The following is a 16,603-nucleotide window of genomic DNA, read 5'->3' as shown; positions in this document are numbered from 1 at the left end:
TGGAAGTGCCCTTAAGAGTTACTCCCGTTACGAATATAATTATTTAAAATATTGCTAGACAAATATCTAGTAATACAGTGCCTACTTCATAGGCTCTTCTAATGTCATAAGTAATAAATCATACTTTCTTTCAAATTATATTTCTTTCAAATAAAATGTCATAAGCTTTGTAACAGTTAAGTACACATATATTCTTATAACCAAGCCAGTCTTCACTATTACAGTGGAATGCACCTGTGTCAGAACTTCCCAAGTGTGTCCCAAGGACCATTTGCAGTGGTCACATGGGTAATTTATGAAATGCAGATCCCTGAGTCCCCCTCCCTCCTTACTCCTGGAAAAGAAGCCCCCAATCTACACTTTCATAAACTATGTTATTCTCCTACACACTAGTTTGGAAACTAGTAAAGTAGAAACTCTTGGATCTAATACAGAATTCTTATGTTTCCCCTTAAAGATGTTGTTTATTCACTGGAGTTCTATAAATATTTCTTGATCATATATATCCACTTTTTAGTGCTAAGCGCTTTAGAGGATAGGCATGGTAAAATATTAAAAAGTGTCACAAATTCCTACAGATCTTCTAATTGGGGGTGTTTATTCCCCACCTCTTTGGCAGACCTGGTCCTAAAACCTGTGTTTAAACAACTGAATGCAGGAGAATTGTGATGACCGTTCTATGCCTGACCTTCAAAAGGCCTTGAAGTCCCTCTCCTAACTTTCAGAATGGAGCTTCCATGCAGGCAAGCAGGTGATACTTTCTGGAGGATAAAAACCCCATGCAGAGAGGCTTAGCTGGCCCAGCTGGCCCTGCTGTGGACTCAGACCTGTGTGACCCCAGTTGACATGTTGCGGAATAGAGATGTCCCATCCAACTCAGCACAGTTCAAATTATAGACACAGAACTCTGAGCAAGTAAATGTCTAGCATTTAAATTTTCAGGTCACCTGTTATAGTGCAGGAGACAGCTCAAACAGGAGCAAAGATGAATAAGTCGCAGCCATTCTGAGGAAGGAAAACAATTCAAAGCTTGCTATTTGGCTAAATGCAGGGGCACCTTAGTTCATGAACTTAATTCTTTCCATGATTTTGGTCACAGAACTTGTTCCATAGAATGCTTGCAGTTTGGCTGCAACCAGAATCATGGAAAGAATGAAGTTTGTGAACCAAGATATCACCATATATGAAATCTTATAAAGAAGAGCTAATGAGATAGCTTAGTGGACTAAGCACCTGCTTAGGCAAGCGCAGGGATCAGGGTTCAGTCCCCAGGACCACATGCTACCGATCCCATCCCCAGGTACCCTGAGCTGGTCACTGAGTCCTGGAGTGGTGACACACAATGTAATCCCAGTGCTGGGGAGGCTGAAACAAGAGAATCACTAGGAGTCTGAACTGCATAGTGAGACCCTATACCAAATACATTTTTTTTAAAGTAAAAAGAAAGGAAATCTTATAAGGAACCAATTATACATTTCTTGTTCTTATGGGAAAAAATTGGGGAAGTGATTAGTTTCAGAGGAGCAAAAGGAGAAGTAAAGAATTCTGAATGAGTCAGTACATAACAGGTCCATGGTGGATGAGAGATTTGAAAGATGGCATGCTGTGGATGAGTGGAGACAGGCAGGCACTGGGGACAAAAGGAATCCCATAAACAGAGAGACAGAGGTGTACCACACCATGTACTCAGCAGACAAATCCAGATAGGCTGGGCTCCCTTCAGAGTCCTGAGGTGTGGAAAGGACAAGATGAAACGAGTACATGAAGGCTTTTACATAAAAGGTTAGGATTTGTGGTTTACCATCACAAAGATGGGAGCAATGTTCTTGGAGACGAGTAATTTAATCAGATCTCTGCTCCTCTTCTGTCTTCCTCACATCCACAGCAGGGATAGTGGAGATAAAAACCATAGCTGTCCTGTCCATAGGACAGCTACCAAGAAGATCTAAAGAGAAAACATGTGGAAATGCCCTTAAGAATTATTCACATTGCAAATGTAATTATCTAAAATATTACTAGACAGCCAGCCAAATAGCTCATCAGATTAAAGCTCCAGCAAGCAGGCACAGGGGATGGGGCTTCGATCCCCTGGTCTGCTGTGCTAACCCTGCCCCTGGGTTGCACTGAAACAGCATTTGAGACTGGGTGTGGTGGTGCAAGACTATAATCCCAGCTCTTGGGAGGCTACAAACAGGTGGATCACTATGAGTCTGCTCTGGCAGTAAGACCCTCAACACCCTGTAGACTCTTCCCTAAAATACAAATAAAATAAAAATAAAATATTGCTAGACAAATATCTAGTAATATAGTGTCTACTGCACAGAATCTTCTAAAGTCGTAAGTCATAAACATAAGCTTTCATGTTGCCCAGTAAATTTAGTATCAATATTAACAGTACCATTTCATGTGCTTCATTTTCTATATTTAGATTTGTTTGGCACTTTTGTTGCGGGTAATTTTGTTTACAGAGATCATGGCTTTGGAAGAGGGGAATCTTGTAAACATTTGCAGGTAGGAGGACAGTGCTATCTCTGCTGACAAATCCCCCTTCATTCCAACAGGTGAGGGATCTTTAGGCTTGGGTTCCTTTTGTTATTGTGTCCTGAAAACTTATCTTAAAAATATTTCTTCAGTGTATATGTATTGTTTCAATTTGCTCTTGAACACATGTTTTTGGGCAAGAGGCTAATATTTAACTTGACTTTATTGTATTACTTTCACAGAGGTCAGAAACCGAGCAAAATACTACTCAAATTATGTCAATTTTCACTGGTTACCATCTTGCTTCTGTCACTTTACTTTTTATTATGTGTTACTTTTGGTAATTATGAGTCACCTCTTACAGCAGTCCCTTCTTCCTAAGATACTTTTATGTCTCATAAAGAAATAAATGTAAAACACTGCGGCTTAATTTGCCAAAATTTGCTAAGCCAATGCTTGTCCAGTTTAGCTAAGCAGATACAATTGTAGATCAAGTATACTATTTATTACTCTAAAATCTTTCTTCTGGGGCCAGGGAGATGGCTTAGTGGAATAAGCGCTTCCCTGGCAAGCGCAAGGGCCTGAGTTTAATCCCCGGTTCTACGACAAAAAAAAAAAAAAAAAAAAAAAAAAAAATCTTTCTTCTATGTATTAAAGGTTTTGACACAAGTTAAAATTATTATTTTATTGTGACACTCTGCTCTGTTACTGACACATTTCCAAATGAATTAAAACAATGCAAATTGTGAGGCTAAAGGAGGACCACGATAAAGTGGCCATCATGGGCTACGTGGGGAGTTCAAGGCCCATCTGAACTACTTAGCAAGACTCATCTCTAAAAAGAAAGAGAATGAAAAAAAGAACAAAGAAAGAAAGAAAGAAGAAAGAAAGAAAGAAAGAAAGAAAGAAAGAAAGAAAGAAAGAAAGAAAGAAGAAAGAAAAAATGCTGTCCAATATTTTAGCAGGCATGGTGACATATTCCTGTAATCCCAGAACTCTGGAAATCTGAAGCACGAGAATCATAAATTTAAGCCCAGGCTGGGGAACTTAGCAGACTTTCTGAGACCCTATCTCAAAATAAAAAATAAACCTAGGCCAAGCTCAATCCCCAGTACCAAAGCAATAAAATAAATGTGGTAATTCTTATTTCAGTTGCTGCAAAAGAAAATTCTTGATTTCTTTTTCAGATAATAAGAGCATATAGAACTTCTATTACTTTCTAGTTCTCTAGTTCTAGGAAATTTGTCTGCAAAAGGTTTGGGTACATGAACATCCCAACTTTAACATAACCACAAAAGAGTGTGGGGTATTTGACTTGTAGAGGGTGAGCCGGCGTAGGTCAGTGGGGGAGTTAATGCCGGTGAGTGGGGAGACCGGAATTCTCAGCTGAGCTCAATCCCTGACCCGAAGTACACTGCCGAGCAGGTGTACCTGATCATGTACCTCTATCAAAGCCAGGTTCCAGATACAAATGAGATCGTGTTTAAAAGTGAAAATAGTAAGCTCCTAAGAGTAAAGAGCTTTTGCAGGTTTCAAGAGTGTGTTATGATAGTATTTTGCACCTGGGATAGCAAAAGCGTGGAAGGCTGGATGGATTTCCTGATATCCATCACACTAAGTGCCAGCAGTGAGATGCCTATGTGGGGGCAGTAAGCCCTACATGGGAGATACATGTAGAGTTTTACAGAAGCTTGCTGCCGGAGCAGAGAGGAAGTTAATGTAATTCATTTAGATGCACCCTTAAAAGGCTATTTCTACTCTCCTCCTGCCCTATTAGGTACATATCAGGGAAGTTTAGAAAACACATTAGAAAATATATCCGGACTATAATACTAATAACATTTATTGAGTTTACTATGTCCAGCCCCATTCTAAGCATTTTATGTGTATTTTTCTGTCTGGTTCTCATAGCCCTTGAGACTAGTAGAGGTAATAGCAGTGCTTCCCAAATGAGAGAACAGGCTCCGAGAGATAAAGAACTCCAGCAGCTGAGTTCAGAAGGACATTGATCTTCTGTCTGTAACAAGTGCTGGGATGGCTCCTTTGACTTCCTCCACAGCTGTCTTTTGCTTAATTTGACTGGCATATATCTTTGCAGGTAAAAAAACACACAAGATTAAGATATTGTGTAAAATGTTGCTTTTGAAAATTAACTTCTGCAGCAAAAAATGGGTCGAGCATTTAGACATATCATACAGGAGAATTGACTCAGGAAGCAAGTGGATGATTAAGTCATAGTCCCTGGACTCAGAAGCTACAGATTGTTAAGGCAGACAGATATAAGCCATTAAATCTAATTAGGCATTCTAGGGACACAAAGCCGTGTAGGTACAGGCACTCTCTTTCTGCCAGTGGAAGAAATCCTTCATCTTCCCTAGGGAGGAGGGAAGTAAGTCACTGCTAGCACACAGGGGAGGGGTTTCTACCAAGTACATTACAGATGAATTCTGTCCTTACAGTCAAGTCCCTCTTCGGGTATATGAAGCTTCTCAAAGATTAAGTAGGAAACACCTTGGTGAAGTTGTGCTAAGTCTGACCCACATGTGATGGCTGAGAGCTGGAGGCATAAGCTCGGGGCAGGAGTCAGAAGATGCATCCTATTACAGACTTCAGAAATGGCAGAGGCAAGACACAGACATGTGGAGGGTTCTGTATAGCACTGCAGCCAGCAAGTCATGGGAGCATGCAAGGCAGAGAAAATCTCACCAGGATGTACTACGAGGAAAATGATGGAAGAAGTGGAAGAAAATAGGAACTTACAGGTTGAGGAAGACAGGAGAGCAAAGGACGGAGTGAATCACGAAGACATTCCAGGGAGGAGCACATTCACTCTAAAACACTAGAGCTATGGAACATGGAGAAATAGTGGCAGCTCAGCAAGATGTTAAAAAAGATCATTCGGTGTGTAGCATGGGGAAGAAGGGACCAAGAGCTGACAGAAATACAGGTGAACTACATAGTGCACCATACCAACGGCAGCACAGAGCTGAGCTGAAGCAAAAATGAAAGGAGCTGGGAGAAAGTGGGGCGGGAGATGGAGCAAGTGGGCAGTGAGAGCGGGACGAAGGTGCAATGGAAACCGAGGGTCAGGCTGAGTGGTGACACAGGCCACTGCTGGAAAAATAAAATTGGGGCAGATTTGAAAGGAGTTCTGGTGCTTTCACTGCCAGCCAAGTGGATACATGATGGAAGTACAGGGAAATGACAGGAGAGAGCTGAGGGTGTGGGTCTGTTGCTGCGTTGATTTACATAGAGGAGCCGGTCCAGCCCTATTAGAAGTCATCTGGCCAGCCAGTCCTCGTGTGCACATGTTCTGGGAAGTGGGAGCCAACAGTGGCTGCACAGTGCAGAGGCCACTGAGAGACATTCGCAGTCTGCAGAGGACAGTGTGCAAGTCCAGCCTTGAGGCGTGCTGTTTCACACTCACCGTTTTGTACACAAGGAACCCTCCTTTCTATTTTTATACCCAGGGAAATCCCCACCCCTACCATCAGCTCTGGGCCCAACAAGGCAGCCCACAAAAATCTTTTATGGTAATTCCATCCTCACATGCTGGTTACACACTTTCATGACTCTTGACATAAATCCACATGAATGCCACTTCTGTCTTCTACATGTCAATATATATATTAGATCATGTCACCAAGAACAGCGTTTGTACCAACTCCCCATAAAAAATATAAACATTATGTACTACAAATATGTACTAATTAAAAAGAAAGAGAGACACTGACTTAGCTATGAAAGAGATACATGCTTTAGATAAATTATTAGAATGCTGATGGGGAAGAGAATTGTGCGAGTGAATCTGATGGAACATAATTGAATCTGGATTGCTTATGAAATGAGAAATTGTTGATACTTAAGCAAAACCTTCAGCGAGAGTGCTGGCTCCTTCACAGCTCCATCACAAACTGTAATAGACACCCTGTTAACCACAGAGGTTTCCATCTATTCCTAAGATGGGTGCTTGTTGGCCTGACACTCCTGATTAGGAGTCCTGGAATAACAGTAACAAGTTTAGCAAGGTCAGAGTGGTTCTCACTCAGCCTCCAGAAGTCAGCAGTCCTTCCAGATGCAAATCAGAGGTAAACACTTTTATTCAGAAATCTTTGGAATTTGGGTTACACTCCTGTGAATGAGAGAGCTGAGAGGCATTTCCTAATTAGTGCAGAAATAGAGACAGGCCCAATGGCACGGGGAAGAAGATGCTCTCAGAGAAGCCTTCTTGGAGGACTGCTGTGGGTATCCTGGCTCCTGCCCAAGAATCCTAAACTCAGAAGGCAGGGCGGTCCTCTGAATACAAAGCCAGAAACCTTCTAGGTGCAATTCAACAGTGTGGTCTGTTCAGAAAATGTTGCAGAAATGAAGAATGCTAGACAAGTTGTGCTTACACAGTCTCCTCCTGCAGACCAACTTCCCCAAACCTGCAGGAACTTAGGGTTTTATTAATACTAGGGACATTACCTACACCTTTCAAAGGCTCCTAATTTTTCTTTCTGTAGGCTCGAATGTATCCAGAAAAATCAGCATTTGAGAATCCTGGAGGTTTCTTTTTCTTTCTTTTTTGTATTTACTTTTTAGAGTACTGGAGATTTCTTATGCTTTTTCTAGTTTAGCTGTTAGAAGTCCAAAATAGGGGCCAGGGAGATGGCTCAGTGGAATAAGTGCTTCTCTGGCAAGCACAAGGGCCTAAATTCAATCCCCGGTTCCACACAAAAAAAGGAAGAAATCCAAGATATACAGTGATGGTACCAAATCTCAGTTCTGGGTTGCTGTTACTCCAGATAGATTTTTTTTCTTCCACCCAAAGGCAAAAGAGACAGCCAAATCTCTGGTAGTATTACCTTTGGTTTACTTCATAAAGTTTGGGAAAATTCATGAGAAGAGAATAACTCAAGAAAAGTGAGGAAGCAAGATTACATTGTCACTCAATATCACCTGGCAGTTTCAGAATGTAAGATCTTGTGAAGAAGCACAGAATAAAAAGGTATTTAGTCAAGGTAAATGCCTGCAGCAAAGAATACGGCAGAGCTGGTGAAAAACCAGACCACATTTCTGGAATCAAGAGCAAATGCTACATTATGTTTTAGGAAAACATAATTATTAGTGAGTGACTCTTTGGTTCTTATGATGTATTTTGTTTATCCTTAGACAAGGGTCTATCTTACAGTGGTCAATGGTTTAGAGTACTTTTTGGTGGTTTATAATGTCCAAAGTTTTCTTGCATGTGTGTGTGTGTGTGTGTGTGTGTGTGTACATGTGCGACTGAAGAAAGCAGACCTTTTTGAAAATATCCAAAGTAAATAAGGATCAGCTGCTAAATGCCTAAAGCCAATTCCATTACACACATAAATAGACCATGTAAGAATTTTGTGGTGTCATATTTAACTAGTGTGACTAAAATAGACCCGCTCTTCATAAACTTATTTTCTCATGTTGTTTCTTGGGCACCAGCTGAATAACAGAAGAAATAAAATGCTGGAAAACTTCTGCCCTATTGTGCAGCTATTAAAGATAACTCCATTAGGTGGAGTGGAATTAACTCTTTAGTTCTCACAGCAGGGTTGGAGTAGAATTCCAGAAAGCCACACCCTAGGGCCAGTCAGTCTGTGGTTTGGGGTGAGTCCTACAATATACTTTGCAGAAGAGGAAATAAAAGCATTTGTCAGATGGATAGTTGGCCCATTTGGGGCTGTGACTGTCGGTGATAAAATACTGGGGAAGTGGACATGGAATGCCAAAAATAATACATCTTAGAGCCCCGAATAATATTTGCTTTGTGTTGCTTTTCAGGGAGCAGCCATGTCACCATTTCTGCGGATTGGTTTGTCCAACTTTGACTGTGGGTCCTGCCAATCTTGTCAGGGTGAGGCTGTGAACCCTTACTGCGCTGTGCTTGTCAAAGAGTATGTTGAATCAGGTAAGTGTGGTGGGGCAGAGGGAGGAGGCTCAAGCAAAATGTCCCAGAACTTTCCAGGTCATCCAGTTCAACTGAATTTTCCAGCTCAGGAAATGGTTGCCCAGTACTACATGAAGGATGCTTTAAGCCAGAACCTTGTGACCCATTGTACCATTTTATCTGTATAAACAAGGAGAAGGAGAAGGTTGGCCTGGAGAAATTACATGCAGAGATCATGGAAAAGAAACCTAGTTGGCAGATACATAGATAGATAGATAGATAGATAGATAGATAGATAGATAGATCATATATAAAATCATATATATCCTATATTCTCTATATAGAATATGCATACTTATATGTATAACCTGATGGCTTTAGATGAATATAGGTAGATTAAGGCTGCCTAAGCCAGGTGTAGTAGGGACACCTATACTGCTAACACTCCGAAAGACTTGAGACAGGATGATCATAAGTTTTAGTTTAGCTGAGGAAATTTAGCAATTTAGTGAGACCTTGTCTCAAGATTTAAAAAATGTAAGAGCTGCTGGTGATATGGCTCTGTGAAAACACACACACACACACACACACACACACACAGAAACACACACACGCACACACACACACACACACACAGAAATTTCTGATTTTGGATGGTCTTGGAGTCAACTCTAAAGACTGCCTGCTGCTTCCCTGATTAAGCATAGGTGAAGATTGTGAACAAACTATTAATTACAATCTAAATTTTAATAACTTGCATTTAATAAGACTCTAAACAAATGAAAGGATAATGGTGTCTTATCATGTGTGCATATTCAGAGGCAGCTTATTTTGAAGGGGGAAAGGGTGGCAGCTCCCAGATTCCTCCTGTGAGTTCAGCAGGCTCCATTAAACAATCCCATTGTGCAGAGACTATAGGTGGTCACTTTCACTGGCTCCCGCTCACTCCATCCCTACCTCTGCATTATAAAATTCTTATGTACTCTGCACAGCAAAATAGGAGAAAGTTTACATCCCAGGACCTTCCCAGCCCCTCTAACTTTTCTTATTTCCTTATGCACATACTGTAGAGAAGTCTGACTCACACTACCGCAGATTTGCAATAACCAGACAACCCGTCAGAGTTTATTCATCAAAAAGCATTCATGGAAAGCCTTCTCTGAGGGCCCTGGGGTTAGACCAGAAAGAAAAACAAACAAACCAAAAAGCTCAGAAAGAGTGCCTTCCCTTTAGAACTTCTATGTCCACAGAGGGAGAGAGAGACAAAACAACCAAAAATATAATACAGAAAGTAAGGATATGTACTGTAAAGAAAATAAAGCACTACACAAGGGTGAGAGGCACTGGAAATAGGAAGAAGCCTGTTATACCCTCTAGGCTGGTCCTAAAATGGCCTCTGTGGTGGGTGGGAAATTGGCAGCTGCAAGAAAAAATGGAATTCGATGTTTAGAACCTCGAGCTGGATACTCAGAATTCTAGGGTTCTAAACCCTGCTCTGCTGGATCCTACCTGAAAAGCCATTTCTCTCCATGGCTGACTCCATCCCTCTGGCCCACTCTGAGTGCATCAAAGCCGAGGAGACCGAATCATCTCGATTCTCCTTCTGCCTGGAGTTCTCCTCTGTTCAGTTAAAAAGTGAGAATGCCACTTGCTCCAACCTAAACCCTTTCAAATGTCACAGACATCTTTGAAGTATGAAATGCTTGAGTTTTTCAAAGCTGCTTTTGACTTAATGGGGCTCCTAGATCTCCTTCTCTTTACAGCTTCAGGTCTCACTGACATTTGCCTCCTGGGAGCCTTTTTTTTTCCCTTCCTTCTTCATTTTCTTCTTCTTCTTTTGGCCTCGCCTTTGAACTTGGTCTAATCAGTCATGTGGATAGAAAGATGTTGTCAAAAAAAGGAGAAAACTTTTTCCACAAGACTAAGCCTCTGGAGTTTGGAGATTTGCTTGGTTTCCGTTTTGACTTTTGTTTTGGTTGTTTCTAAAGCAAAATTGTTTGGGACATTGTCATTCAAGTATGACTTCTATAGAACTTGAACATGCTTCAATCTTTGGGAAATGAGGCCACACTTTTTGTCAACAGAACAGTGACGAACAGGCCACTGCACCACTGCCTTTGAAAACAGTAACACTCCCTGTGCAGACAGGATCCTGGGTCCTGAGCCCCTTTTCAGGTACTTACAAACCTAATGGTTGCAAATGTAGAACTTGCTTGCCTTCTGCCCTTTCTCCTGGCACGGAGCATGATTGCAATTGGAAGGAAATATTTGATCGAGAAGCTTCAAGTCTGTGGAAATAAAATATGACTGCAGTCATTAACCTCATCATTGGTTTCTAAAAAGCCCAGTCTATAAAGTTTTTTTTAACCAGGTCATAAAAAATTCTTCCCCTTCCTATTTCATCCTTAACAGTGCCATAATTTATACTTTACAAGCCAAGTTTACCTAAAATTTGAAATTTCAGCTTGTTCAACTCCCTGTATCCCATCAAAATAAATATTAATATAACAAATGCCAAACACCTGTCCTGTTTAACTTTATGCATCGTAGACAAGGGACCAAGGAGAGTTAGAGTTGCTGGGTGTCACACTTTTCTTCCTTTTTGCCATATCATTATCTATGAATAGCTAGCCTGCCATTTCATATGTTCTTTATCACAAGAAGCAGGGCTGGCCAGATAGCTCAGCAGACTAAAGTGCCTGCTTAGGCAGACCAGGACCTGGGCTCCAACCCCAGGATGTGGTGCCAGCCCCGTCCCCAGGGCACACTGAGATGATGACTGAGACTGGGTGATGTGGCATGCACCTGTAGTATCAGCACTTGGGAGACTGAAAACAGGAATCTTTCACAAGAAGCAAACACTCAAAAACTAAGGCACTTTTCTACTTCTAAAATGATTAAGGATTAAATGCTGAGAAAATCCAATGTGGCTGAAAGATAGAACAAAACTACTTAATTCTATTAGCAAGCTCTTTCCCAGGAACTCTGTGGCTTCTAAAGGTATTGTCCTGGACACGGCTCCTGTTTCTAACTATATCCCCTGTGCTGCCTGTCCCTGCATCCCACATTCAAGTCTACAATCCATGTTGTTGACACAAGGTGGAGGTCACCAGCTCTCTAACTTATTTGCCAGCTCTTGCTTATGGTACAAGTAAAATGCATCTTGGTTCAAGAAATGAAGAAGGAAATAATGAACCATTGTGTTTTAGAAACTGTTGCCTCTTCAGTGTATTTATGACAACTGGAAATTGAAATATCCTTTTAAAGAAAAACTTTAAATGATGCCACAGTGTCTTTCAGGTGAACACAATAGTTTTATACCAACTGTTTTTACCAGATGCCAATACAATTAATCAATTATATGACCAAGCCATTTAGGTCAACAAAAGAGGATCTCAAAATCAATAAAAACTTTTCCTTTTAGTTTTTTTTGTGCAGATGTTCACTCCCAAAGTGAAAAAACAAACTACTGAATGTGAAAACACACACAATCCAACAAAGTATCATATGGCTAATCCCCAAATTAGCTACACTGCACATTTAAAATTCAGTGCATTGCCTGCATTTTGCTCATAATTGTCTGGATTTTGAGTTAGTTATTCTTCAGAGCAGGACAGAGGCATAATGAGAACACATTTCTGTTCCTAGAAAATGGGCAGATGTATATCCAGAAAAAGCCAACCATGTACCCACCCTGGGACAGCACCTTCGATGCCCACATCAACAAGGGGAGAGTGATGCAGATCATCGTGAAGGGCAAAAATGTGGACCTCATCTCCGAAACCACGGTGGAGCTCTACTCGCTGGCAGAAAGATGCAGGAAGAACAATGGGAGGACAGAAATATGGGTAAATGTCAGAGCTGGGAGCATTGTTGAAAGTGTGCCATGATGGCAGCCTGTGACTTGCTCAGAATTCCCGTTGTCCTAAAGGTATGACTACAGTAGCTCGGGATCACAGATTCCCTACCAGACTCACCTCTGATTCGGTAACACTCAATTATTCACTACAGACTATAAAGTATATTAACATATGCAAATAGGAATTGACACATTTTGCTGTGGACTGTGAAGAAGGCCTCTTAAGGTATACAAATTGCTATTGATTTATAACTATTCAAGCAAGCTTGGAAATATCACAAAATCCCCTTAACGGCAGAACCTAACTACTAGCTGTCAAGATAGTCGAATGCAATCAGATGGAACAAAGACCTTTCTCATGTTTGAGCTTCTCTCTCTGTACTTTCCCAATTCCTGTAAATTTTATTTCAGCCAGAATTAATTCACTTTGCTTACTTTATGCTAGAAAGTATGTCATCCACAATTCATGTTAGCACACCAAGTTTTTGAAAACTTATTTTAAGCTATCTGGGTAGCAATGTTTAGAAATGCTAAAGGTAAAAGTAAAATATGAAACCGTAAGAAGTTCTAATAAAAATGTCTGGGGTATAAAATGAAATAAAATGTATCAGCAAAAACTTCTCTTACATTGTCAGAAACCCAGAACACATTTTCAAATGACTGTGTCATTTATGTCAAAGAAGAGCATTTTGCCTGTTTCTCGATTTCTGTAATACAGGTTTTAGAAATCCACCCAAAATATTCCCAAGTCACAGATTTCATGTGGGAATGACATAAGCTAAAATCCATACTTTTGTATCAGCTTTATATTTTTGACAAACACAAAAGGACTTTTTAGGAAAGTATATAAACTTTTCCTCATCACTAGAGTAATCTTAAAAGACAAATGCATCCTAAGATTTATTCTTAAAAGGTCCCCACATTTTAGTATGTCTGGGTAGTGTAGCAGTATCCATTGTACACATCTGCATGCAGCTTGAAGAAAGGGATCACGGGCCCAAAGCTCCGGATGAGTAGCTGCTTCGGAAAGTAGGGATGGTTAAAGAGCCAGACACTATCACAGATGTTTAACTTAATGTCAAGGAGTTTCCAGAGAAGGTAAGGAGGGTTGGGGCCTCAGGTGGGTTTCGAGTATAGAGCCTTTGGCCTGGGAAGAAGAAAAACAAGTGACAGCAAGTCTCCCCAGTACTCAGTGCCCACCCCCTCCATTCCCATTTATTTTCCACTTTCTGGCTTACTTTTTGCTAAGAGGCATTAATTCCTGGATTTTTAAAATAAGAGGTTATTCACGTTTCTCATTGAGGGAAGGATAGCAAGTTTCTTTTTATCCCTTTGTTAATTAGACTTCAGTGATATGCAGCTCACTTTTCTATTTCTGTCCGTTAAAGTTGTGTTTGATTCTGCCCCTAGGTTTTTGCTTATTTCCTTATCAAAAATTCCACTTTTTCAGTATAGGATGATATGGAGAAGGGACCAGTACAAAATGCCATTGCAAACACAGCTCTTCACTAGGTCAACTAACAAACCTCTCCTGTTTTTAAGCTTCAAATTTTTTTTCAGTTATTTCTTTTACTGAAAGAGCCAACAAGTTATTTTGAATCTATATTTTTTTCTTGCTTCTATTGAAATCTACTTTCTCTAGGTAATTTATTTTCCAGCATTGAGGCTTAAACCCAGGGCCTTGTCCATTCTGGGCAAATGCTGTACCACCACACTACATGCTCAGCCCCTTGAAATCTGATTTATTAACGTGCACTTCTCTAAGAAAGATTTTTTCTTAAATTTGTCCTGCATCTTCATAGACACCATTTTGCTTCCAAACACTGCAGTGAGGCTTGCTGCTACCATCCCAAGGTTCCGTCTGTTGGCATGGTTGATTCCCATTCACTCTCAAAACATTGTAAAACATCACTTCTGCAGGGCACTGTCTTTTGCAAGACCTACCTGGTTTACTTTCCTCCATCACTACAACTTCCTTAGTACTGACAATATTGTGTTCACCTGGCAAAGATTTTCACCATTTTGTTTGGAAATAGGCCAAACAAATTCCTCATTTGGCCCCTAATTCCTCGTTCTTTTTTTTACTTCCAGTTTTACTACTCATTCCACAAACTATAGAACAATAGCATCTCTACTTGATGTCAGGAGCCCTGCTATTTGATCTTTTTAAGCCTACATGAGAATTTACAGGGCTCTCCTGTCATAAGTTCTGACAGTACTGATGCTGCGACATAGGTATTGCTTTAGTGCTGGTTCTTCCAAAGAAAGATCTTGTAGGCTTAGTGACACACAAGATCATAGACCTGGGAAATTATTTAATCATGGTTCAGATTCAACCCTGGGTTCAACAGGTCAGTTTGTATTATTTATCATTCTAGTTAGCTCGCAGATGTGATTATCAGTAAAAACCATCATCTTTCTTATTTTACTTTTTTAGTTTACTAATGGCATAGTGTGATGATTTCATATATTAGAGGGTACTCAGGTTGTCCTGGATTTCTTCTTTTCTTTCTCTATTGTCACATTATATGAGATGCTGCATCATCTCTTAAAATGGCACTTTGTCCTGTGTACATAACACTCAAATATATATTGTAATACAATACTATATAATGTCTTCTGAGACCATTCTGTTTATAATTTCTTTTAGCAGACCATCCAGTATTTTTTTCAAGGAAATAATTTCTCCTTGTGAAAAAGGGCTACTCCCAGTGAATACTCTGATTTACCTAAATGTGCACCACAGGGAAAGGGAAGCGGGTCTAGCTACAGGCCACACACACACACACACACACAGGATTTACTTTTCTTCTGAAAGTCCTGCTGTCCCCCAAGGGAGCTAGTCCTGGTCCCTGGGATTCTTTGGGCCTGATTAAGATCCGGATACACCTTTTCCAGCTCTTCAGAGCATCAACATCACAAGGCAAGAACACTAAATAGAGTCTATTTATAATTTTGTTTCTTTATGTAAATTTTGATCTCCAAGTAAAATTAATGAATTGCCAAGGTATTATAATAAAGGAAAGACTGTCACCACAGATGTGGCACTATTCTGATGATAATGAGCATGAGTAAAGTGCAAAGAACAATGATTGCTTCTATATTAGAAATCTCCTGCTGCCCTCAAGTAGCCAGGTGTGATGTCACTGAGCCCTGGGCTGGCTTCGCCTTCTGACATTTCTCTCCTTCTCTCAATCAGTTAGAGCTGAAACCTCAAGGCCGAATGCTAATGAATGCAAGATACTTTCTGGAAATGAGTGGCAAGTGACATTTCTTCTTCTGGTTTGGGGGTTAGGAGGGTGTGACCTTCTCTTCTGGTACAATTTGTTTTATGTTTGCATTGATCGTAGAAAAGAATTAGAAAACAGGCATGTTTTATTAAAATACTCAGTGGTGCTCAGGTGTGAGTTGAAAATTAGTATCTGGGCCAACAGAACAAATAGAAATATACAAATGTAAATGTAAATATTAAGTTACGTGAATTTATATGTCTGGCACTTCTATAGTCTTGTCTTTCTGTCTTATTTTAGTGTGTGGGCATCTAATGTAAATATAATATACAATACTCTATTTATGTTTGTCTGTATCTGTATACACTGTATATAATAGTGTTCTGTATCAAACTATCACACTATCAGTAGAATACAGAATAAGAAATTGATAATGTTTTTCATAAAAGTAGTGGGAAAAGCTAACCCTTAAAGTTAACTTCACATTTTTTAGAGGCAAGGAAGGATTGAAAATATATACATTGCTACAAAGTTTCAATTCCATGTGTCACACATGAACTTTGGTCCCAGAAATTAAATTTACAAGCAGTATGTGTTGGAGATCTGTGTCTGCCTATCAATGCTGTTCAAATGAGTCCAATGCTGCTACTCAGAAAATCCTAAACCTCAGAATGAGCATGTGAACCACTTATGTAAACTGATTGCATGGGGTTTTTTTTTCTAAATTAGTTTTGCTGCAGGTTGACTACTGCTTATCCAAAATACTTAAGGTTAGATAAGTTTCAGATTGTGAACTATTTTGAATTTGGGAATATTGGCATATTCATTAGGAGATATCTTGGAAATCTGACTCAAATCAAAACACTTAATTCTTTTTTCTTTTGTATATATTTTATGCATATAGCCTAAAGGCAATTTCAAACAATTTTTTATATAATTTTGTACATGAAATAAAATTGCATAGATGGTATTTCCCACTTGATTCTCAAAAAGTTTCATGTTGTGAAGCATTCTAAATTTCATATTTTTGGATTAGGGATGCTTAACCTGTACCAGTGAAAACTGAGTTTTAGTTCAGAGACTTACAGTGCTTTTGCTTAACACATGTAATTCCTTTTATGTCTGGATTCA

At 39.9% G+C, this 16,603-nt stretch overlaps 1 protein-coding gene across 3 annotated transcripts in view; it reads left to right on the top strand.

Annotated features, from left to right (window-relative positions):
• Nucleotides 1–16,603, top strand: part of Prkcq (protein kinase C theta) — a 137,757-nt gene that overhangs the window by 44,144 nt on the left and 77,010 nt on the right. For 2 of the 3 annotated variants that reach the window (XM_023719741.1, XM_004635288.3), the window contains exons 2-4: nt 8,278–8,404; nt 12,032–12,231; nt 15,442–15,502. In XM_023719741.1, coding sequence (XP_023575509.1) covers nt 8,287–8,404; nt 12,032–12,231; nt 15,442–15,502 — 379 coding nt within the window. In that variant the 5' untranslated portion in view covers nt 8,278–8,286. Of the gene's footprint in view, nt 1–7,949; nt 8,012–8,277; nt 8,405–12,031; nt 12,232–15,441; nt 15,503–16,603 lie in introns of those variants that run through there. The other variant, XM_023719740.1, reaches the window with a different exon arrangement.

Source organism: Octodon degus, unplaced genomic scaffold (genome assembly GCF_000260255.1).
Source record: "Octodon degus isolate 3935 unplaced genomic scaffold, OctDeg1.0 scaffold00071, whole genome shotgun sequence".
In the NCBI taxonomy this organism is placed as follows: domain Eukaryota; kingdom Metazoa; phylum Chordata; class Mammalia; order Rodentia; family Octodontidae; genus Octodon; species Octodon degus.
Note: the sequence above shows the minus strand (reverse complement) of the source record. Positions and strands in the feature narration are given on the sequence as shown.